At 42.6% G+C, this 25,971-nt stretch overlaps 1 protein-coding gene across 4 annotated transcripts; it reads left to right on the top strand.

Moving 5' to 3' along the window:
- Positions 1 to 16,612: 16,612 nt before the first annotated feature.
- LOC119354390 lies at positions 16,613 to 20,382 on the top strand. 4 transcript variants are annotated; one of them, XR_005170842.1, is made up of 4 exons: positions 16,613 to 16,972; positions 17,992 to 18,112; positions 18,292 to 18,414; positions 20,052 to 20,382. XR_005170842.1 is itself a non-coding variant. In XM_037621123.1 (4 exons), exons 1-4 carry the CDS (start codon positions 16,664 to 16,666, stop codon positions 20,067 to 20,069), a joined length of 516 nt encoding a protein of 171 aa, XP_037477020.1. In that variant the 5' UTR covers positions 16,616 to 16,663; the 3' UTR covers positions 20,070 to 20,382. The 4 variants fall into 4 exon arrangements, 2 of the variants coding, with proteins under 2 accessions (XP_037477020.1, XP_037477021.1); XM_037621123.1 differs by having other exon boundaries at positions 16,616 to 16,972; positions 17,992 to 18,057; XM_037621124.1 differs by lacking the exon at positions 17,992 to 18,112 and having other exon boundaries at positions 16,618 to 16,972.
- Positions 20,383 to 25,971: the final 5,589 nt, after the last annotated feature.

A 25,971-nucleotide genomic window follows, 5' to 3' on the forward strand; every position in this document is an offset into this window, starting at 1 on the left:
TGTCGCATGGACTCGTCAAATCACGCAGTTGCCGAGGCAGCATGGGGAAGTGGAGACGCCCACGTCCAATTAACCGCCACGCGTCAACCGAGGCCGCAGGTTTTTGGGGCCCGCGGTGCTCCATACTTGGCCCTTGGCTTTGCCGCGAAGCCAAGCCCGAGCGCGCCTTGGGCCCGGGGGCTACTGTCAGCGTCCTGGGAATGGGGGTCCCCAGACTTGCCTGCCTGCGGCCCGCTGCGTAGCTAAGACAGCAGGTCGTACGGCCCATCTTCATCAACAAGGCATCCAAGACCCTCGTGAGGGGCCAAGCCTCGCGAGGCGGACGACACAAGGCCTCCTCTGGATCGGCCTAGTTAGGCAAGCTCACGAGGAGCGGAGATACCAAGGCGAGGCGAACCTCACGAGGCTCTCGTGACGTGAGCCATGACGATCGACACCAGGCGGGCGCCAGCGTGCGCAGCATCCTTGTTTCCTCTTTGGTGCTAAGGAAACCAGCGCAGGCGAGGAGTACTGAGGCATCAGGCAAAGGTTGCCATTTTGGTGCAATCAGACCAAGACTAGAAGGACGGCAAGACGAAGGTCATCGTGGAGCCCAAGACGGCATCACCACCAGAGCCTTTGGCAGGCGAAGACCACTTTTGTCAGGATGGCTTGTACTAGCTGTCCCCCTTCAAATTTGCCCGCCATTGTTGGCTCCCTTCCCGCTCAAGATTTGGGAAGAGGATCATGGCCTCTATAAGTAGGACTAGCCAACACCATAGGCAAGGGGGACGACGAGATCTTCGATCATCCCCAGCCACACAAGTTGGTGATGACCCACAAGTATAGGGGATCTATCATAGTCCTTTCGATAAGTAAGAGTGTCGAACCCAACGAGGAGCAGAAGGAAATGATAAGCAGTTTCCAGCAAGGTATTCTCTGCAAGTACTGAAATAAGTGGTAACAGATAGTTTTGTGATAGGATAATTTGTAACGAGCAACAAGTAACAAAAGTAAATAAAGTGTAGCATGGTGGCCCAATCCTTTTTGTAGCAACGGACAAGCCTGGACAAACTCTTATATAGAAAAAAGCGCTCCCGAGGACACATGGGAATATCATCAAGCTAGTTTTCATCACGCTCATATGATTCGCGTTCGGTACTTTGATAATTTGGTATGTGGGTGGACCAGTGCTTGGGTGCTGCCCTTACTTGGACAAACATCCCACTTATGATTAACCTCTATTGCAAGCATCCGCAACTACAACAAAAGTATTAAGGTAAACCTAACCATAGCATGAAACATATGGATCCAAATCAGCCCCTTACAAAGCAACGCATAAACTAGGGTTTAAGCTTGTGTCACTCTAGCAACCCATCATCTACTTATTACTTCCCAATTCCTTCCTCTAGGCCCAAACAAAGGTGAAGTGTCATGTAGTCGACGTTCACATAACACCACTAGAGGAGAGACAACATACATCTCATCAAAATATGGAACGAATACCAAATTCATATGACTACTAATAGCAAGACTTCTCCCATGTCCTTAGGAACAAACATAACTACTCACAAAGCATAAACATGTTCATAATCAGAGGGGTATTAATATGCATATAGGATCTGAACATATGATCTTCCACCAATTAAACTAACTAGCATCAACTACAAGGAGTAATTAACACTACTAGCAACCTACTAGCACCAATCCCGGACTTGGAGACAAGAATTGGATACAAGAGATGAACTAGGGTTTTGAGAGGAGATGGTGCTGATGAAGATTTTGATGGAGATGTCCCTCTCCCGATGAGAGGAGCATTGGTGATGATGATGGCAATGATTTCCCCCTCCTGGAGGGAAGTTTCCCCGACAGAACAGCTCTGCCGGAGCCCTAGATTGGTTCCGCCTCATGGCGGCGGAGTTTCGTCCGAGAAGATGGCTTCCTATTTTTTCCCATCGAAAGACTTCATATAGCAGAAGATGGCCACCGGAGGGCCACCAAGGGGCCCACGAGGTAGGGGGGCGCGCGCTCCACCCTCGTGGGCAGGGTGTGGCCCCCCTGCTGAATTCCTTCCGCTGAGTATTTTTTATATATTCTGAAAACGTCTTCCATGAAGTTTCAGGACTTTTGGAGCTGTGCAGAATAGGTCTCTAATATTTGCTCCTTTTCCAGCCCAGAATCTCAGCTGCCGGCATTCTCCCTCTTTATGTAAACCTTGTAAAATAAGAGAGAATAGGCATAAGTACTGTGACATAATGTGTAATAACAGCCCATAATGCAATAAATATCGATATAAAAGAATGATGCAAAATGGACGTATCAACTCCCCCAAGCTTAGACCTCGCTTGTCCTCAAGCGAAAGTAGAAATCGAAAAATATGTCCACATGTTTAGAGATAGAGGTGTCGATAAAAATAAAATACGGACATGAGGGCATCATGATCAGTCTTAGAACATCAATTTATATAATTCTTGTCATATAATCTCTTATGCTAGAGTAATAATTCAATCACAATTTCAAATATGAATCGTAAACTTCATTGAAAACTAACAACTATAATCTCAGTCATTGGAGCAATTGCAGTTTATCATAACATAGGAACGAGTCAATGTATAAGAGGTTTTCAGCAAGTCCACATACTCAACTATCATATAGTCTTTCACAATTGCTGACACTCACGCGATACTTATGGGTATGGAGTTTTAATCAGCCACAGAGAAAGATAGGGGCTTATAGTTTTGCCTCCCAACATTTTACCTCAGGGGTAATGTCAACAATAATAGTTCATGAAAACTCACATCCAATTAGTCATATATGCCAGGATCTTTCCAACATACTGTGCTTGCCAAAGGATAAAATGTAAAAAAGGATGGGTGAAGATCACCATGACTCTTATATAAGGTAGGAGATAAAAGTAAAAGATAGGCCCTTCGCAGAGGGAAGCAGAGGTTGTCATGCGCTTTTATGGTTGGATACACAAAATCTTAATGCGAAAGAACGTCACTTTATATTGCTACTTGTGATATGGACCTTTATTATGCAGTCTATCGCTTTTATTTATTCCATATCACACAATCGTATAAAGCTTATTTTCTCCCACGCTAATAAGTCATACATATTTAGAGAGGAAATTTTTTATTGCTTGCACCAATTACAACTTACTTGGAGGATCTTACTCAATCCATAGGTAGGTATGGTGGACTCTCATGGCAAAACTAGTTTAAAGGGAATTTGGAAACACAAGTAGTATCTCTACTTGGTGCAATGAATTTGGCTAGCATGAGGGGGAAAGGCAAGCTCAACATGTTGGAGGATCAAAGAATTTATCTCGGATGTAAGAAAACATAACCCATTACGTTGTGTTCCTTGTCCAACGTCAACTCTTTAGCATGTCATATTTTAATGAGTGCTCACAATCATAAAAGATGTCCAAGATAGTATATTTATATGTGAAGACCTCTCTTTCTTTATTACTTCCTATTAATTGCAACGATGACCAAAACTATGTTTGTCAACTCTCAACAACTTTTATTCATCATACCTTTTCTATGTGAGCTCATTACTCTCCATAAGATTCACATGATCTCTTTGTTTCTTTTTATTTATTTCTTTTTTCTTTTATTCACTTAAGATCATGGCAAAATAATCAAGCCCTTGACTCAACACTAATCTTTATTATATATAGCTCATAGACTCGATTACATAGAAGGATCATAAAGCAAAACTCACAACTAGATCATACTAAAGGCTTTTATTCTACTAGATCAAAATATTTCCAAAAGGATCGAACTAAGAAAAACGGTAAAGATAAAAGTGATGGTGATACTATACCGGGGCAGTCCCCCAAGCTTGGCAGTTGCCAAGGGGAGTGCCCATACCCATGTGATTATGTCTCTCTTTTCGGGGATGGTGATGTGATGTTCTTGGCGATGATGCCCCTCAAGATACGATTCTCCTACTCAAGCTTGTTGACTTGCTACTTGAGGTCCATTATTTCCTTTCGGAGTTTTCCTGTAACAGCCAAAGCTCCCTGCACCCAAGGGTGCTGCATAGCTGCGGGAGAACTAGTGACACTCTTTTTCATATTCTCATAAGAAAGAAATCTAACATTGGAAGGGATAACCGAGTTTGGAATAGCCGAGCTCTACAGTTCTCCCATTGTGAATCCAGCTTGGAGGCGGGAAGTGACTTCTTGATCCTCTTCCATGGCATCTATCCTCTTCAAATCATCCTCCATCTCGTCCTCCATTGCTGGCCCAAAGGGGTCAACGTGGTTGTTTGTCGTTGATCTCGGTGCCGGATGAGACACCGGCTCTCCCCGACTGACTCTTGCGAAGACATCCTGCTCTAATCTGCAGCAACAACAACTCGAAACACAAACAGAGGATAATTGCGTGATACGAGAGTCAAAACCCCCGGGAGATTATATAATGAATTTTTAGCGACCAAAATATGTGTCGTGTACGAAAACAGAGTCCGGAGAGCACACGAGTGCCCACGAGGTAGGGGGGCGCGCCCTCCACCCTCGTGGAGCCCTCGTGTCCTTCCCGGACTGCTTCTTATTTTTCTATTTTTCTAAATATTCCAAAACAGAGAAATATTGCCTTAAAACTGTTTTGGAGTCGGTTTACTTACCGTACCACATACCTATTCCTTTTCGGAGTCTGAAGCATTCCGGAAAGTGTCCCTTATGTATTCCTCCGGGGTTACGGTTTCAATATATTGGCTTCAACATTTATGGGATTACCTGAGATATAATGTTTGATTCTTTGACCGTTCACCACCTTCAGATTTGTGCCTTCGAAGTTGTTGATTTTTATGGCACCGGAACAATAGACCTCCTCGATAACGTAAGGACCTTCCCATTTAGAGAGAAGTTTTCCTGCAAAAAATCTTAAACGACAGTTGTATAGCAATACATAATCACCTACGTTAAACTCACGCTTTTGTATCCTTTTATCATGCCATCTTTTAACTTTTTCTTTAAACAACTTGGCATTTTCGTAGGCTTGGGTTCTCCATTCATCGAGTGAGCCAATATCAAATAACCTCTTCTCACCGGCAAGTTTAAAATCATAATTGAGCTCTTTAATAGCCCAATATGCCTTGTGTTCTAGTTCGAGAGGTAAGTGACATGCTTTTCCATAAACCATTTTATACGGAGACATGCCCATAGGATTTTTATATGCAGTTCTATAGGCCCATAATGCATCATCAAGTTTCTTGGACCAATTCCTTCTAGACCTATTGACAGTCTTTTGCAAAATTAATTTGAGCTCTCTATTACTCAATTCTACTTGACCACTAGACTGGGGGTGATAAGGGGATGCAATTCTATGATTAACATCATATTTAGCAAGCATTTTACGGAAAGCACCATGAATAAAATGTGAACCACCATCAGTCATTAAATATCTAGGGACTCCAAATTTGTGGAAAATAACTTCTTTAAGCATTTTAATAGAAGTGTTATGATCAGCACTACTAGTTGGAATAGCTTCTACCCACTTAGTAACGTAATCAACAACAACTAGAATATGTGTATAACCATTAGAGGAAGGAAAGGGTCCCATATAGTCAAAGCCCCAAACAACAAATGGTTCAATAACGAGTGAATAGTTCGTGGGCATTTCTTGACGTCTACTAATATTACCAATTCTTTGACATTCATCACAAGATAAGACAAACTTACGGGCATACTTGAAGAGAGTAGGCCAATAAAAACCACATTGCAATACCTTATGTCCAGTCCTATCTCCAGCGTGGTGTCCTCCATAAGCTTTGGAGTGACACTTGCGTAGGATCTGTTCATGTTCATGCTCAGGTACACAACGTCTAATAATACCATCTACTCCTTCTTTATAAAGATGTGGGTCATCCCAAAAGTAATGCCTCAAATCATAGAAGAACTTTTTCTTTTGCTGGTATGTGAAACTAGGTGGTATAAACTTAGCAACAATGTAATTAGCATAATCAGCATACCATGGAGCAGTATGAGAAGCATTTATAACATATAATTGCTCATCAGGAAAGCTATCATCAATAGGTAGTGGGTCATCAAGCACATTTTCTAACCTAGACAAGCTGTCTGCAACGGGGTTCTCCGCTCCCTTTATATCAACAATATGTAAGTCAAATTCTTGTAGCAAGAGAACCCATCTAATAAGTCTAGGTTTAGCATCTTTCTTTTCCATAAGATATTCAATAGCAGCATGATCAGTGTGAATAGTTACTTTAGAATCAACAATATAAGGTCTGAACTTATCACAAGCAAATACAACTGCTAAGAATTTTTTTCAGTGGCAGCATAATTTCTTTGAGCATTGTCTAGGGTTTTACTATCATATTCAATAACATTTAGTTTCTTATCAACTCTTTGCTCTAGAACAGCACCTACAACATATTCACTAGCATCACACATAATTTCAAAGGGTAAATTCCAATCAGGTGGTTGAACAATAGGTGCAGAGATCAATGCTTTCTTAAGTATTTCAAATGCTTCTACACAATCATCATCAAAGACAAATGGTATGTCTTTTTGTAATAAATTAGTCAGAGGCCGAGAAATTTTGGAGAAGTCCTTAATGAACCTCCTATAAAAACCGGGTGACCAAGGAAACTTCTTATACCTTTGATGTCCTTGGGACATGGAATCTTTTCAATAGCATCAACCTTGGCTTTATCAACTTCAATACCTCTTTCAGAAACTTTGTGCCCCAAGACAATACCTTCATTAACCATAAAGTGGCACTCTTCCCAATTCAAGACAAGATTAGTTTCTTCACATCTCTGCAAAACTCGATCAAGGTTGCTTAAGCAATCATCAAAAGAAGAACCATAAACGGAGAAATCATCCATGAAAACCTCACAAATCTTTTCACAAAAGTCAGAGAATATAGCCATCATGCATCTTTGAAAGGTAGCAGGTGCATTACATAAAACAAAAGGCATACGTCTATAAGCAAAAGTACCAAAAGGGCAAGTAAAAGTAGTCTTTGATTGATCCTTAGCTGACACAGGTATTTGAGAGAAACCAGAATAACCATCTAGGAAGCAAAAATTTGTATGTTTAGATAATCTTTCTAGCATTTGATCGATAAAAGGTAAGGGGTAATGATCCTTTTTAGTGGCCTTATTTAATTTGCAAAAATCAATTACCATCCTATAACCTGTAATAATTCTTTGAGGAATCAATTCATTTTTATCATTAGGAACAATAGTAATACCTCCCTTCTTAGGGACACAATGGACAGGACTTACCCACTGACTATCAGCAACAGGATAGATTATACCTGCCTCAAGGAGCTTTAGTACCTCCTTTCTTGCCACTTCTTTCATTTTAGGCTTCAGCCGTCATTGATGATCACAAACTGGTTTAGCATCTTCTTCCAAATTAATTTTATGTTGACATAGAGTGGGACTAATGCCCTTAAGATCATCAACAGTATACCCAATAGCAGCATGGTGCTTCTTCAGAGTTTTCAATAATCTCTCTTCCTCATGCTCTGAAAGATTAGCACTAATAATAACAGGGTATATCTTTTTCTCATCAAGATAAGCATATTTAAGAGTATCAGGCAATGGTTTAAGCTCAAACACGGGATCACCCTTGGGTGGAGGAGGATCCCCTAGGATTTCAACAGGTAAATTGTGTTTCAGAATAGGTTCCTGTTTAAAGAATACTTCATCTATTTCCCTTCTTTCATTCATAAACATATCATTTTCATAGTCTAGCAAATATTGTTCTAAAGGATCACTAGGAGGTATGGCAATAGAAGCAAGACCAATAATTTCATCCTTACTAGGTAATTCTTCTTCACGGTGTTGTCTACTGAATTTAGAGAAATTAAATTCATGAGTCATATCATCTAAACCGATAGTAACAACATCCCTTTTGCAATCTATGGTAGCATTAACAGTATTTAAGATGGGTCTACCAAAAATAATGGGACAAAAGCTATCTTGTGGGGAACCAAGAACAAGAAAATCAACAGGATATTTAGTTTTCCCACACAAGACTTCAACATCTATAACAATTCCCATTGGTGAAATAGTATCTCTATTGGCAAGTTTAATTGTGACATCAATATCTTCTAACTCAACAGGTGCAATATCATGCATAATTTCTCTATATAGGCTAATAGGTATTGCACTAGCACTGGCACCCATATCACATAAGCCATGATAACAATGATCTCCTATTTTAACAGAAATAACAGGCATGCCTACCATAGGTCTAGGTTTATCTTTAGCACAAGGTTTAGCAATTCTAGCAGTTTCATCACAGAAATAAATAACATGCCCATCAATATTATCAGAGAAGAGATCTTTAACAATAGCAATATTAGGTTCAACTTTATCTTTCTCAGGAGGTGTATAAGTTTTAATATTGCTTTTACGAACCACAGTTGAAGCTTTAGCATGATCCTTTATCCTAACAGGGAAAGGTGGTTTCTCAATATAAGAAGTAGGAACAATAGGATCATTATAAGTGATAGTATTTTCTTCAACTTTAATAGGTGCAGCAACTTTTACTTCTATGGGAGAATGATATTTAAACCACTTCTCCTTGGGGAGATCAACATAAGTAGCAAAAGATTCACAAAAATAAGCTACTATCTCAGAGTCAAGTCCATATTTAGTGCTAAATTTACGAAAACATCGGTATCCATAAAAGATTCAACACAATCAAACCTAGATGTCATACCTGACTCCTTACCTTTGTCGAGGTCCCAATCTTCAGACTTTTGTTTAATTCTTTCCAATAAATCCCATTTGAATTCAATAGTCTTCATCATAAAAGAGCCAGCACAAGAAGTATCAAGCATGGTGCGATTGTTATCAGAAAGCCAAGCATAAAAATTTTAAATAATCATTTCTCTTGAGAGCTCATGATTGGGGCATGAATATAACATTGATTTAAGCCTCCCCCAAGCTTGAGCGATGCTTTCTCCTTCGCGAGGCCAAAAATTATATATATAATTGTGATCACGATGAACAAGATGCATAGGACAAAACTTCTGATGAAATTCCAATTTCAATTGTTTGTAATTCCAAGACCCCATATCATCACATAGCCTATACCATCTCGATGCATATCCCTTCAAAGATAAAGGGAAGACCTTCTTCTTAACAACATCTCCGGGTACACCTGCAAGCTTAAATAATCCACAAACTTTATCCACATATATCATATGCTCATCAGGATGTTTTGTTCCATCTCCTAAAAAAGGATTAGCTAGCAGTTTTTCTATCATACCCGAAGGAGTTTCAAAGCAGACATTTTCATTTTCATTTTCATTTTCAGTAGGTTGAGTAGGTTGAGGAGGAACTCTTTGCTCTACTGGTCGGGGTGAAGATACCCCAAACAAGCCCCTCAGAGGATTACTTTCCATAGTAACAAGTGACAGTAAATTTCAGCACACTATATAAATTTTTCCTTACCAAATTCCACCAACCAGAGGCGCTTCACGCCCCGGCAACGGTGCCAGAAAAGAGTCTTGATGACCCACAAGTATAGGGGATCTATCATAGTCCTTTCGATAAGTAAGAGCGTTGAACCCAACGAGGAGCAGAAGGAAATGATAAGCGGTTTCCAGTAAGGTATTCTCTGCAAGTACTGAAATAAGTGGTAACAGATAGTTTTCTGATAGGATAATTTGTAACGAGCAACAAGTAACAAAAGTAAATAAAGTGCAACAAGGTGGCCCAATCGTTTTTGTAGCAAAGGACAAGCCTGGACAAACTCTTATATAGAAAAATGCGCTCTCGAGGACACATGGGAATATCATCAAGCTAGTTTTCATCACGCTCATATGATTCGCGTTCGGTACTTTGATAATTTGGTATGTGGGTGGACCAGTGCTTGGGTGCTGCCCTTACTTGGACAAACATCCCACTTATGATTAACCTCTATTGCAAGCATCCGCAACCACAACAAAAGTATTAAGGTAAACCTAACCATAGCATGAAACATATGGATCTAAATCAGCCCCTTACAAAAAAACGCATAAACTAGGGTTTAAGCTTCTGTCACTCGAGCAACCCATCATCTACTTATTACTTCTCAATGCCTTCCTCTAGGCCCAAACAATGGTGAAGTGTCATGTAGTCGAACTTCACATAACACCACTAGAGGAGAGACAACATACATCTCATAAAAATATCGAAGGAATACCAAATTCACATGACTACTAATAGCAAGACTTCTCCCATGTCCTCAGGAACAAACGTAACTACTCACAAAGCATAAACATGTTCATAATCGAAGGGGTATTAATATGCATATAGGATCTGAACATATGATCTTCCACCAATTAAACCAACTAGCATCAACTACAATGAGTAATTAACTCTACTAGCAACCTACTAGCACCAATCCCGGACTTGGAGACAAGAATTGGATACAAGAGATGAACTAGGATTTTGAGAGGAGATGGTGCTGATGAAGATGTTGATGGAGATTGCCCTCTCCCAATGAGAGGAGCATTGGTGATAACGATGGCGATGATTTCCCCCTCCCGGAGGGAAGTTTCCCCGACAGAACAGCTCTGCCGAAGCCCTAGATTGGTTCCGCCAAGGTTCTGCCTCGTGGCGGCGGAGTTTCGTCCAAGAAGATGGCTTCCTATTTTTTCCCATCGAAAGACTTCATATAGCAGAAGATGGCCACTGGAGGGCCACCAAGGGGCCCACGAGGTAGGGGGCGCGCCCAGGGGGGTAGGGCGCGCCCCCCACCCTCGTGGGCAGGGTGTGGCCCCCCTGGTGAATTCCTTCTTCTGAGTATTTTTTATATATTCTGAAAACGTCTTTCGTGAAGTTTCAGAACTTTGGGAGCTGTGCAGAATAGGTCTCTAATATTTGCTCCTTTTCTAGCCCAGAATCCCAGCTGCCGGCATGCTCCCTCTTTATGTAAACCTTGTAAAATAAGAGAGAATATGCATAAGTATTGTGACATAATGTGTAATAACAGCCCATAATGCAATAAATATCGATATAAAAGCATGATGCAAATTGGACGTATCAGTTGGCCAGGCACAAGAACACCTCAACCTTAGGAGGCTATTCTTCCCCTTGTATTGTTCATCATCAGCCCAAGAGGCACTCCACCACCACCACACTGGAGTAGGGTATTACACCACAACGGTGGACCGAACCAGTATAAATCTTGTGTCTTTCTGTGTTGCGAGTTTGTCAAGTTCGTCCGCGAGATCTTAGCGAGTTAGGGCGTAGATCGGCGGGAGGAAAAGACTTCGCGCGCACCCCCAGTGTTCGAACCTTAAGGGTTTGCCGGAACCCCACATCCGACACCAACCAATTGTGTTTGGTGGATCCAATGGCATTATGGAACGTTGAGTCCCAATATCTCATTTTCATCATCTCTTGGTCTAAATAGATCTTTCTCTACGTCTAGAGAATGAACTACCATGAGAGTTACGGATGGATAAGATTTGTCCACAATGAATTTCTCAAATATATTATGGATATAGACAACATAGTGTACCATAATGTATGAATGAAGGTGCTTAATTTGTAGTAACGAGCAGTATTTTGGTTTACCCAAATCCTTCAGTTTAAACTCCTTCATTTGGATGATTACATGTGTCATCATTGCAGACACACAAACATGGATACTCATCATTGTAGGAGTAATCCTTGTGTATAAGGATCTCGCTACGTTAGTTGTACCATATGTACTCACAATAATAAGTCATATGGTGACTTACTGAATTTACACAATGTATGTTGCATTTTGTATTTCGATTCAAAATTGAGATTCCATCGGGAATCAATCATATATGTCTGAATCTTGTGATCCACATGGATATGTAAGCACTACATCTATCAGCTGCAGAGATAGATGATTTTGTACTGCCAATGATATAAGTTATCAGAATGAGATTCCACCTCTGGAGAATAGTTGGGTATCTGTGTGAACCCTTGTGATACAATACTTGCTCTTTGTTTCACCACCTCGTTGTTCTCAATTCTGTTTCCAGAAGAAAACTGGTGTAGGTATTGCTTATGAATACCTTCCCATTATTGAGCAAGATCATTTCTACCTAGATTATACCCTTTGCTTGAGTTCAGTCCGAGTGTTGTTCACACTTTGCCATGGCCATGGTCTTTGGATCTGAATCATTTGAAAGGTTTTTGCAATCTAGTTGAGAAATGTATGTCGACAATTGTAGACTTCCGGTTATATGATTCTCCAGAATCTATATATCAATATATAGTTGATGGAAATATCGTTACCCATGGTGACTGCTCGCGATTTCCCAATGCGATTGAGTCGGGTATTCCGATGACCCGGTCATTGTGTGCACTATGACCTGGGTTGGTGGAGGTTTCCCTTCCACTGGGTGTATACTACCCATTAGGTGTCTGTCAGCGTGAAGTTGACTTGCATTTACTGATTCACGGGCCTTAATATCCTTGCTTGCGAGAAACTGAATCCTCATGTACTTGTGCCATACATCTCCCCCTATTGCTTTGAATGGAGAGTGGAGCAGATTTTGCTGGTACCTCCATTCTTTCAACATACTTTCGCATGATTGTAGGATTATGTGACACCTTTATAGTCAGTAAATGAATGTGGCAGGTTATTTGCAATGTGTTGCAAATCTTCTGAACGCATGGTTCAGATCTTCGAGTACGTGGATTTGAGGCAGAAATGTGTTGAACATTCCACTAATTTCCTAGCATTCTTTATGGTACTTGAAATCTCCCCCTAATGCCTGGAAATGTTCCTCATTGAATCAACATACTGGCCTTGAATAACTCCCCATACGAGGGGCTTGAGGTATTGACGGAAATACCGTTATTCCTCAGATAGATCCCAACTATATGTTGAGGGGCCAATGATGTATGCCGGGTGGTGATATTGGCATGTAACCGAATTATCGCAGATGGGAAATACTTGGTAGGTTTCCACATATCAAAGATAGAGGGGAACAATAGTATGTAGTTCTGTCATGGGTGTGTAAAACTGCATGACTCCAATGTAAAGTCGGTAAGTTGCAATTCCAAAGTAAAGATAATGCAATGAGCTTAACTCTTTGGATAGGATTCTACCAAACTATTTTGAGTCTAGACATTAGGACAAATTGCTAAACTTCAATCCAAAGGCCATAGAGAAGGCGCTCAAGGAGAATTCTACAATGTTATCCATTCGATTTGCTTGAAATCGATGTCAAGATAACGAGCCAATGGTTTCGTGTGAATAAAGCACACACTTAAGACAATCATGTAGATATTTCTTTTAGAACCATGGAATACCTGAATAGTCTACTCAATGGCTGGGAAGAGCCACTTACCTCGACTTGATGCATTCAAGGACTCTGAGTGGTTCAGCGTGGACTTTAAGGTGTGCGGGCCTTAAAATTAGCTTCCCTGTGTCACTTGTAGTGCACATAAAATCCAAATGTTATTAGAATTTAGCATCATAATAATCATAAACTATTGGAATTGCTGATAGTTTCTTTTCAACCCAATGTCTCAATGACCAAGGCGAGTATGCCAAGTTTTGTCATGTACATGACACTCTGAAAAACTATCTCGTACACAACATGTGCTACGGGTTGTGTCGTATGTGTAGTACAATCCAGATGATACATAGAGAATGTGCTTGCCATATCCGTTGCATATGGTAAAGAGAAGTTATTTCTCTTTGTTGTCATCATAAGTTTCGCTATGGAAACTACTTTGACGGATACCTCTATAGTTTAGTAGGGTAGGAGTTAAAATTGAAAGCAATAAAGCATCCTGACATTACTTGAGTACCCACAGAAATAGTAAATATGACTCGAGTTGAGCCAACAATTACCTCATCGTGTTAGCGATAGTTACAATTTCTCCTTTTCTCTCAGCGAGAGTGGAAACATTTCACTTTCCTGAGTATAGAGTTTGTGGTGCATATGCCCACAAGGCACATATAATCCTTCATCAGATTGACCCTCGTAGAAATCTATATATACACTTGAAGATTTTCAATATAAAAATCTTTGTCAAATATATGTAGAATACATATTAATATATTTGTACCAAAGTGCTGATACAATATATTATGATATACAATATATGATGACAACAATACTTATGTTGTTACTACAACATCAGAAATGGACATAAATTATATTGATCACTCAGGAGATTTAGAGACTAGACCAAGTTTTCAAACATGTTGATTGAGGCATATTCAACCATCATGTTCTCCGTGCTCACAACTGGTGATGTCGGATTGAAGGTTGAAGTAAGATTCAAACATTTGCCCTTGAGGTTCATTGTATCCTAGGAATTGCTGATACAGAATAACCAGATGTTGAGCTCTTAATCTAATGCCTTATGATATATAAGACACTATTTTTCTGTTAGCGGTGTGATCCTGACCAGAGGTGAATCCAGGATTGCACACATTATCCCACGAGACACAAGAGCGATCATGATGTCCATGGCCTAGATAGGGCAGTGGTGGCCATTGAGTGCGATGCCTCAAACTCTATAGCCATATGTTACCTCTATGGGTAAACTAGAGATAATTGATTTACAGTTAGTAAATTAAAGACCATCATGGTTAGTGTTGTAATGAACTTAGCAAAATCAATGGAAATTTCAAGAAGTTGGCTTGAAACCATTAGTGTGAATCTCAAATTGCTAAGTATGACGCCTTGAAGGTAATCTCCAAAATGGAGTAGATGAGCAGCATAGGAAGCATAATGTGATGAAATCGGTAGATACTCACTCCTAATGGCTTATGTCATGACTTAGTAAAATGTGTGGGAGAGCACTTTGTAAATCAATCATAATGTCGAAACGACAAAAATATAGGCTTTATCAGTAGTCAACGATAATCTGCGTATGCAGTAGATCCATATGACTACCTTGTGATCTCAAGCATCAATTTAAAGAAAATCACCTTGAATTTTGCAAAATTGAAAATCTCAATTGCAAATAGATGTATTAATCTCAACATGTGGTTAACATGGAAATAAATACATCATAGAAATATTCCAGAATACCTCATACTCAACGGAGAAACAGTACTGCAGAGGTACTGAATTTATCTTTGTAAGAGATTAAAAAAATCTTAATTGCAAATGGACATAATTAATCTCAACACGTGATAAACGTGGAAAAGTATTACATCAACTTAAGATCTGGAATACATCTTGGTACTCAACAGAAAAATGCTACTAATGTAGTGAATAATAATGATGTTGCAAACTTGATGTTCAAGTGAAAAACTTGAATTGTATATACCTCAAATTAAAATGAGATGGTCTTCTATCAAGTTGTAAGATAATTCAGCGAGCTGAATTAATAATTTGCGAGAGAAAATTGATCTCAATCACAATGAGATTGTTTTGTGGGAAAATAATAATTCTCAATCGCAAATATATATTGTTATGCGAGAAAACTTAATCTTAATCGCGGAAAACATGTTCTAGAGAATTTGATATGTGGTAAACACATTGAACATGTTAAGTATCAACATAGACATATTTTTGGAATTCTAAAACTCAACAGAAAATATAGTAATTAATAGGGTCCAAGACAGGCAAGTACTAGTAAATAGTACTGTTAGCAGGACAAATTTACAAACTCACCAAAATAGAAAGGTATTGTGCAAAATTAGCCTAGACCACTGTTTCGGTCTGTTCTGCGAATTCCTGCAACTGTAGAGACCATGATGCAAAATATGCCTTATCTCTCTTGCGCCGTTCCCCATGGAAGCAACCACCGCTGTCTGCCACGGGGCGCGACACACGGCCAGGTGTGGGGGCGGCTGCATCAACATCGACGACTGCAGCATTGAGGAGCCGCTCACGCCGGAGCCGAGGGATGAGCAACGATGGGGTCGATGGTCGATGGTCGCCATGTGCTTCAGGATGGAGGCCGCTGCGCTCTTGCGCCGCGCTGGACGGTGCAGCCGCTCCAAACGCCCGTCGTTTCCGCGCCGCAGGAAGCCGCGGTCGTGCATCGAGGCTGCCGCATACGTCGTGCGCAGCGGGAGGGCGTCCAGTGGCCAAGCACGATGCCAGGGCGGATGGCTGTGGCCGCGCCGCAAATAGCACGGTCAAGCCATGGGCCGCTGCGTGCTCCGCGCGGAAAAGAATTCTATGAGACCAGGTTTCACGCGAGACCCATCCTGATGGATGACACGTGGCATTCATAAATCACAAAGCACTTCCACCTCCCATTTAAAATCAGGGAGAAGAGAGATTAGATGCTTTGTGATTTGTGAATGCCACGTGTCATCTATCAAAACGGGTCTCACCTGCTAATCGTGAGACCTGGTCTCATATAATTTTTTTCCGCTCCGCGCTGGGAGCCGCCACCGTCTCGGACTGTAGCAGGCCGATAGCCATGGTCACGCGCGACAATGAGAAGCGTGCCGGATGGAGCGTTCGCGCTGTTTGCAGCCGAAAGTCGTCAATGCCGTGGATGCGAGCCGAAGTCGCTGCCTCCGGTCTTGGACAGGAGACCACTTCACCGTGGAGGTTAGTGCCGGATCAAAAAAACAAACGGAATTGCTAATTTTCATCCGGATGAAAATTATTCGTCTTCATCCGTTTTCTGAGCTGTACGTTCTGTTGCGCCGTGATTCGTGGTTTTTCTTTTTTCCCCGTCCTTTTTTGGGCGCTGACTTTTCTTATCAGGCCCGCTGAATTTTTCAATCCAACCCGTTATGCTCCCCTCGCTATCCCGCATCTGTGGCTTCCTCTTTCTCTTCCCATCCTCGTCATTTCCTCTTTGCCATTTCACACATGCATCCCCTGGAACAGAGGTTGGGAGAGATGGCAATGGCGATTTGGATCTCCCTCTTGGCGATCGATGCAGTTGGTTGTTGGTGACTCATCTGCACTCTTTGTCCCACTCCCCTGCTGCCTCCGCGCCCCGCTCGACCTCCCGTCGGTTGTCTGCAGGATATCTCGCCCCCCGCACCAACCACGGCCCCAATTTCCCGCCTCCTGACGATTTTTGTTCATCTGATTCGGTAATTTCTCTTGATTTTCTCTTGTTTCACAGATTCTGATTGGTAGTTTTAGGGTTTTTATAGTTAGATCTATGTGTATTTCCCCGCATCGTTCGTGTAGATGTGTGAGGTTCCGCCGTTTCTGGGTTTGAATCTCGTTTGCCATGGCGGATTTTGGCGGCGGAGTGCCTTGTGGTAGGGGGAGGTAGTTCGAGTTTCTCGTTCGTAGGCCGCTCGTCCATGTCCATGGGCAGGCCGAGGTAACTAGAGTGGTGCTCCATGAGGGGGTTTCACTGTTAGTTTTGATTTGATCTGTAACTGCGGTGTTGTTATGTATTGGGGAGGTTTTTGATTAGGTTGGCTTGTTTAGTTGTAGTAGTATGCGATGGTGATCTATCCCTAGGTTGTGCATGCAGGTTTCCCCTAGGCTGACATCCACTTGCATTTGCATGGTTGCGTGGTTGTAGTTTTTACAATGCAGTTCTCACACATCCCCCTGCAGGTGGATACAGGACTATAGGAATGGGTCAGTAGAATTTGTTGTGTTTCTGAATTTGTTGTGGTTCTCTTCTTTTGTCAGTGGATATTTCCCATTTATTTTTACAATGTAACTTCAAGTGCATTTACAGTGTAATTTGCTATGGATTTACAGTGTAATTGTGACTAATTTTACACAGTTATTCCTAGTAGATTTTGCAGTGTATTTTCTTAGGGGGTTTACACTATAATTTCTAGTGGATTGTACAGTGTAATCCCCAATGGATTTACAGTGTATTTAGTGTAATTCTTAGGCGTGTTGCACTGTAAGTCTTAGTGGGTTTTGTAATTCTATTTTTTGTTTAGCATGTAAGTGTTCTCTGTTGTGCCTGCATGCGCTAGTTAAGTGTTGGATTTTCGCATCCGTGAAAGTGGTCCGGAACTGTAAATTTGAGTAATGTTTCACTTCTAGTGTCAGATCTCGTTTGTCCTGTGAGCTAGATTGTCTGGTTGAATTCGGCTAGTTGTCTATTTCACTTCGCCTGTTGTTTGTTTCTGTTCAGGTCCCTGTGCATGTCCCAGTCGGATGGGATGCTTTTTGTTTCAGTTCAGATCCCTTTGATTTGCTTGTACGGCTTGTTTCCTCGCTCAACATCACCTACCCAGCAACCAAACTAGTCTACTGTTTGCCCCTTATTCCTTCCATTTCTATTTGTTTGTTTCTTACTCCCTCCGTGTCAAAATAAGTGTCTCAACTTTGTACTAGCTCTAGTACAAATTTGTAATAAGCTCAAGACATTTATTTTGGGACGGAGGGAGTACATTTTTAGATGTTCTTTTACTGATTTGATTCTTAATTTCAGTTGTACTTCCCTATTGGTCTCGATGAACACTGGTTCTCATTTGTCGTTTGCATCAAAGATAAAGCTTTTGTGTTTCTTGATTCGGCTTATGGATCGTATCACAGAGATATCCGTGATGACCTGGTAATTTTTCTTTACTACACGAATAGTTTTTAATGCTCCTGCTTTGTTCTAGTCCTCTTTTACTTTGTAATCCCATTTTTTTTCGTTTTCCCACTGTATCTCAGTGGTATTTTACAGTGTAAATCTAATTATTTTTTAGGATTTTACACAATAACTCTCAATTGGTTTTTGCAATGTAATTTTCTTGTTTTAAGTGTAATTCTCAAAATGATTTTGCACTATAATTCCTTAGTGAATTGTGTGCTCTCAAAATGGTTTGCACTGTAATTATACTTGTTTCTCTCAAATGCAAATTTAATTATCTTGTTTTTACAATGTAATACTCAAAAGATGTTGCACTGTAATTCCTTAGTGAGTTCTCTCAAAGTTTTTGCAGTGTAATTATCAAAAGATTTACAGTGTAATTCTCAAAGTTTTTACACTGTAATTATCTTTTGTTTTACAGTGTAATTCTTATAGTATTTTTGCACTGTAATTCCTTGGTGAGTTCTGTACTTTTTACAGTGTAATTCTCAAAGTATTTTAGACAGTAATTATGTTTTGTTTTACAGTGTAATTCTCAAAGGATTTGCATTGTATCTTTTAGTGGATTTTTACAGTGTGATTCTCAAAAGATTTACACTGTAACTCTCTTAGCGGTTTGCAATGTAATTATACTTGTTTCTCTCAAATACAACTGTAATTATCTTGTTTTACAGTGTAATTCTCAAAGAATTTGCACTGTATTTTCAGTGCATTTTTACAACTAATCCTAAAAAGATCTACACTGTAACTCTCTTAGTGGTTTGCAATGTAATTATCTTATTTTACAGTGTAAGAGTTTGCACTGGATTTTTGCAGTGTAATTCTCAGAAGATTTACACTATAACTCTCTTAGTGGCAGTGTAATTCTCAAAGTTTTTTTTCACGGTAATATCTTTTAGTGTAACTCTCTTATTGGAAGTGTAATTCTCACTGTAATGTTCTGTTTGATACAGTGTAATTCTCAAAGTATTTGACACTGTAATTTTTTAGTGTAGCTCTAAATGATTTTACACTGTAATAGTCTTGTTTGATGCAGTGTAATTATCTTGTTTTGATACACTGTAATATCTTTTAGTGTAACTCTCTTAGTGGAAGTGCAATTCTCACTGTAAATCTCAAAGTATTTACACTGTAATATCTTAGTGGATATACAGTGTAATTCTCATTTTTTTGATTTTTACTGTGTAACTATCATTGATTTACACTATAACTATTTTATTGGTTTTGTTAGTGGGCTTTACAGTGCAATTCTTAGTGGTTTTACTTGTAAATCATAGCACCATTTGTACTGGTATCCATTGCTTTGCTCTAGTGCACTTTTAGTTTTTTTCTTGAGTCTACCGATAGCTCTTTTGTACAGTAAATTGGTTTGGTATGCATTTCCTAAATTTTTTTTAGTTGCAACACAGATTCATAATTTGTGTTTAGTTGCAACACAGCGAATGACATGTTTTTCAGCCCCATGAACAGTTGTGACAAGTCTTTTGTAACTAATTTCTTTCGTGATGCATGTTCTTTACTTGCCTTGTCATTTGTTTCATTTTCTTATTCTCCTTTTAGCTTCTCTTTTCTTTTTACTAATATTCCGGGTCTCTTTGAATTTCTATGTGTAGGGAGGCAATGCCAAGTGAGGTTCAGAATGTGCGCGGTCCTAGCACAAATGGTGGCTGAGTTCTTATTTTACTAGCATGTAATCCAAGTGAGGTTCAGCAAGTGAGGCAATGCCAAGTAGCAATCAAGCTGAGCATAGCAGTATTTTTGGTTTTAGTAGTGGTCTGTATGTTTAATATTACACTGTAATTATTAATGTTTAATCTTAGCAAACTATTTGGATTATTGGTGGATTTACAATGTCATTTTAGTGCATTTTGCAGTGTCATTTTTAATGCACCTTACACTGTAATTCTTAGTGGGCATGGTAGAAATTAGTGTGGTTTTGCTTTAGCTGCTTTTCTGTTCAGTCATGGAGTAGCTTTTGGCTGTATCAGTGTGCTTTGATTTCCTGTTTGTAGCTGCTTTTCTATCCGGGTTGGTAAAGGTTTAGTTGTGGACCCGTTAGTCTGTTTAAAAGCTGGGGAAGAAATGAAAAACAGAGGACAAGGGACAGGGGACAGTTGTCAACCGTTAGTTGGATGGAAAATATGGCTGAAAGCGAATTGGATTTCATCCGGATGTAGAATAGATAGTCCCAAAACAAATAGAATAGCATCACTTGATGATGTACCAATTAAGATCAATAATTTTGATCTGTACGCTTTGTAGATGAACTAGAGAGTCAAGACGCTGCTTGTTCGTGACTTGATTTTTCGATTTGCGCTTCTGGTTTTCCTGGTGATCCATCTTTGTTCTTCTCTTTTATTACCTGTGAAGAAAGCCACAGAAATAGGGTGTTGAGGGACTCGCCTCGCCGGGGCTGTGGCCGCTTCAGGCTGGTGCAAGAGGTCGAGGCTACGGGGTCACGGGACGGCTAAAGACATGCACCGCGCCTCTAGGCAGGATGAGGCCTCCTCATGCCATGCATCGGAGGGCCTGTCCTTTTGCCTGTTTGTCCTATTCTTCTTATCGGAATCCTCTCACCGGAGAGCAGTGCTGATAACGTATTGTGAGTTGATTTTTAGAGCGAGAGACAAAATGAATCGAACTGTTGTTCTCTTTCATTAATGATGAGGCTTATATACAATCTGAGAGGACGCAACAGAGGGGCACGTCCGTTCCCGAACAGCGCATCGGGGGACGCGGTTGTTGCGGAGTGACGGTTAGGACAAGGGGAGATTTCCCTTCAATTAAATGTCTTAATTAAATCCTAACAAAAATGTTCCTGTGGCTCGCCAAGCATAACCGCCGTTGGACGGCTGAGAGATTAGCCAAGCAGGAATTGGCCCACCCTCCTCGTTGCGTCATCTATGATCAGGACCCCGAGGACATCCACCACCTCCTTGCTGCCTACATTTTCTCCAGGGAGATTTGGCATTGCACTCTAGCTTGGTGCAAAATCACCGCCAGCCCTCCCAACGGCGACCTCACCCTCTACGACTGGTGGAGAGACGCTACTAGCTCCATCCCGGTGTCGCTCCGAAAAGCCCTTCTGTCCCTGGTGCCGTTGGTCAGCTGGGCCATTTGGAAGCATCGCAACACTTGGATCTTCGACCTAAGGTAACCCTCCACTAGCTACTTGTTTGCTTCGATCTACGATGACATGCGCACCTGGGCCACTGTCGGTGCCAAAGGAATCCAAGCTGTAATCGACGCGCTGTAAACCCAATTGTAACTAGGCCGAGCAACCCTCTTCTTCTGCTCATGAGGACCCCTGGCACGCCTCGTAGTGTACGAGCTAGGAGTCCTCAACCCTTGTATTCTGTCTACCTATCAATGCAATTATACACCAGCTTATCGTATTGGAGAAAAAAAAGCATGAAACAATTAGAATTATACTCCCTCCTTACTAAGCTTGAAACATTTATTTTGGGACGGAGGGAGTAGTAAGTTCAAGACGTATCAGTGGCCCAGATCGGTGATGAGTTCGATTGGATGATGGAGCTCGCGACCGAGAGGTCCCCGCGAGCGTAGCTCGGCGCCGCCATCATCACATCAAGGAGGATCCGCGCTCACCATGGTGCCACCGCATCAAGGAGCTGCTCACCCCCACCCTCGCGCCACCATGTTGTCGAAATCAAACGCTGCTTCAAGGGATTCCCCATCCCCGCCACTCAACTACACCTTAGAAATCAGACATTACATGAAAGGGGTGAAGGAGAAGCCGTCGTCACTGCCTCGGTGGCGTCCGGTGAAGGAGCAGCCCGACAACGTCACCGCCAACATGCGCGGCCGCATCCTCCACTACCTTTAACGCGGTGGTGGCTCATCATCCTCTCACACGCACAGGACAACGACCAACAAGGCGGAGCCGCGTCGGGATAGCCGGAACGCGCCGTGCAAGGCGGCATTCGCTGACGTGGACCTGACTTTGGGAGGGGCTGAGGACAGGTCTAGGACCACCATGGAAACGTCCGCCCGACATTCACGTTGCCTCAGCGACCAACTGAACAAGGCCAAGGGTGGGCCAACTATGGTGGCCTCCTCAGGAGAAGGCCAAAGGTGTGTTAGTGGAGCTGGCCATCCAACCGCATGCAGAAAATGTACGCCACATTTCAAACGCGAATTGAAAAAAGGGCCCCAACCTCACTGGAATGGGCCTATTCCCCTTCCCCTGCTACAGGAGTGCGTGAGGAGACCAAGAGGCGACCGCGTCCTCTCTCCATCCGCCGGCGATCCCGAGGATTCCCCTTCCCTCCGCTGGCTGCTCCAACAGCGGCAGAAGGGACGGGGAACCCCGACAACTCATGCCTGGCATGTACATAGGGTTAGTAATGTGTGTGGTGTCGCTCTGGTGGCGGCGACGCCGCGTTAATCGGGTTTGCCCCATCTCCTGCCTTGCCACAACGATGTCTTTCGTGGTGTCGTCGGAGAGGTGTGGGTCGTAGATTCGTGCCACCCCTGCGGGACGCTGAGGTTAAGGCTTCCGAGTGCTGCTGCCGAGGCGACTTTGTTCTCTGCCTTCGTCCTCGTCGCGTCAACGTCAGCTCCAATGTCGGTGAGAAGAGCGGGACATCCCGTGCTGGAGCAGTCCGGTGCCATTGTTCCTTCCGTGTGCAGCGTCAATGACTTTTGTAGATCGAACTCAAGTAAGGCACAAGGATGGAGGTTCGAGACAGGCAGATCCGGCATGGCTGCCCTGAATTATCAGCGGTAGGTGGCAGATCTGGAGTAGGAAGTGCTCCGAGGCTCTCCCTCGCCGACGTGCTCGAACAGATATGGTTTCATTGCTTGACGGCAAACCATCTCATCGGTGATCAAAGTGCGGATTGTGCGAAGAGGTGCTCCATGATTCATGTCAGATGGAGGTCTATCCCCTTCCTCTTCGGCGGCTTTGATGGAGAAGGGGTGACTGGCAGGCTGTGAGGCGGCTTAGCTCTGAGGTCTCTAGGGACCAAATTATAATTTTGTCTTTTCTAGGGGCGCTCTTTGCTGTTGTGTTATTGGACGTGTCTCTTATGTTTCCTTTTGGATGTCTCTGCGTATGTACGGGGTCTTGTATGATTTCCTTAAGTTGAATATACGCAACGCTTTCTAAAAAAGACGAAATTTAAGAATTCGATATATTACATGCAAATCAGACAAAATCAGACAAGTTAAAACTAAATTGTAAAAATACAAACTAAATTACGCAAGGTACTCGACAGTGGTCTCGTACGCGTGACCTCCTTATCCGATGGCACCTCGTCATCGTCACCTTCGTTATCGGAGTCGCCGTCGGAGTGGTTTTCCTTCCAGCGCTGGAAGGGCGTGTAGGGGCCACGTGACGGGGTCCTACACCTAGGGTGACTAACTGAAAGGAGCCCAGCCTCGACCTTTATCAGGGCCCACTAGGCCCACAGAGCATCAAAAGAAGGAGAGGGCGACAAACGTGTACCCCAAGGCAGACAGCGGTGGCCAGATCAATCCGATATCTTCTTCGTGTAAACCATAGACCTCTCATGTCTATATAAAGGGAGGTCTAGGGCCCTCATTAGGGATCCCATCTAGAACAAACTCTCAATAGACATATCAAACACCATTGTAATCCTCTACACGAGGTAACCCCTCACCATGAATACTAAGACAAAGCAGGATGCAGGGTATTACTATTCTGAGGCCCGAACTTGGGTAAACTGTGTGCACAGACTCCGTTCTGGTACTTACGGTCTCGTCATGAACCCTACTGAGGGATCTAACGAGAATTCGCTCGTCAGTTGGCACGCCAAGCATGGCGGCGTTGATCGGAGCGAACCCGGGTTGGAGAATCATCAAAGGCTGGCAATCTCTTGCCAGGCCAAATCATCACGTTCGGCCGTTTTAAGCCGACCGCTGACAGATCGAGGCAATTTCTCAACATCTCACCCTCCCACTACGTTAAACACATGCACGATAGGCAAGGGAAGGCCTAAGAGGTCTATCGTCGACCCGATCACCCCGCTTGGAGACGTATCACACTATCTCGCCGGTGCCACGGGGGTGTCCTATGAGACCTTCGTGAACATGATATTCACAATGGCTAACACGTGCTGAAACCAGAAGCTTGCTAGACGCGTGATCTAGGCGGTAGAGAACACAACCAGCTCATGAATGTCAATGTCCCAAGAGACGATCATCTTCGACGCCGGGGACCACCCCAAAGACGTCGTGCAACCAGGCAAACAAGTCCTGGTACTAGATCCCATCTCCGGGTGCTGCCATCTCACACGCGTCCTGATGGACGGAGGAAGTGTCCTCAACGTCATCTTCACTGATACCAGGGAGAAGATGAAGAACTCCTTGGCGGGACCGCGGAGGTCGTACGTGGGCTTCCACGGAGTGGTGCCGGGCCACCCGGTGCGCCCTTTAGGCCGAATCAAATTTGAGTCGTCTTTGGAGACGAGTCGAACTACTAAAGAGAAACAATGCAGTTCGAGGTCGCCCCCTTCTAGAGCGGCTATCGTGCGATCTTGCGCAGGCCCACCTATCTGAAGTTCATGGTGGTCCCGTCCTACACCTACCTATAGCTCAAGACGTCTGGCCCTAATGGCACAATCACTATCCGGGGGAGCACAAAGATGGCCTACCAGGCCGAAGTAGCAAACGTGGAACTCGCCCAAGTCCCACTGGCCTCTACCGAGTTCGCTAAGATAAGAAAGCTGAAAGGATCGCTACAGTCGACTAGAAGGGGGGGGGGGTGAATAGGAGACTACAAGTTTTAATCTTTCTTGTCAATTTTTAGGTTTAGCGGACAAATAGGGTTCACTAGATATGCAACTAGGTGAACACAACCTATATGACAAGCAAGCTTAAAGCTAAATATGCTAGACAACAAATTAATTAGCAAGCCACCAAGCATATAAAGCAAAGTAAAGTGTAGTAAAGGATTAACCACAAGTGAGACGAGGACGCGAATTTTATCCCAAAGTTCACTCTTCCTTCGGGAAGAGCTACTCTCCGTTATAGTGGTGCCGGAGCCAAAGCTTGCGGAATGCTACCGAAGGCTCACCGTAATATCTTCCGAGTCACCCCCAACGGACGAGCCTCGAATCACTTGGGGTTGGTCTTGAAGGCGACCACCACACCTTTACAAACTTCTCCGAAGCACACCACAACCAAGGAAGCTTCCGGAGGAACCTCTAATTGTGTATGATCCCAAGCTCCAAGAGTAACAAGTCCATGGTGGATGAATATTGCGGGGAATGTGATTTTGTTTGGTCAAAGTGTAGATCAGGTCTTGCTCTCCCAATCCCCAAAGTTTCAATAATTTTGGGTGGAGGGATTGAGAGTATTAAGCAAAATGAGGTGTAGCAATGTTGGAGCTCAACAAGACATTAGGGTTAGACATGGAGTAGGAAGAAGGGGGTTATATATAGTGTTCTTGGTTGGGTCACTATTTTTGCCCGTTGGACCCTCTACGCACGGGCTAAGTCATCCCCGTGTGCACGGGTATCCAGGAACTTACGCAGCACCCCGTGCGCA

This window comes from Triticum dicoccoides, chromosome 2A, assembly GCF_002162155.2.
Source record: "Triticum dicoccoides isolate Atlit2015 ecotype Zavitan chromosome 2A, WEW_v2.0, whole genome shotgun sequence".
Lineage (NCBI taxonomy): Eukaryota > Viridiplantae > Streptophyta > Magnoliopsida > Poales > Poaceae > Triticum > Triticum dicoccoides.

Coding starts and splice junctions, on each gene's coding strand:
- LOC119354390 (XM_037621123.1), top strand. CDS start 16,664: ATGCTCCCCTCGCTATCCCGCATCTGTGGCTTCCTCTTTCTCTTCCCA. Junction 16,973..17,991: donor ATTTTTGTTCATCTGATTCG/GTAATTTCTCTT, acceptor GTTTCTGTTCAG/GTCCCTGTGCATGTCCCAGT. Junction 18,058..18,291: donor CAGATCCCTTTGATTTGCTT/GTACGGCTTGTT, acceptor TCTTAATTTCAG/TTGTACTTCCCTATTGGTCT.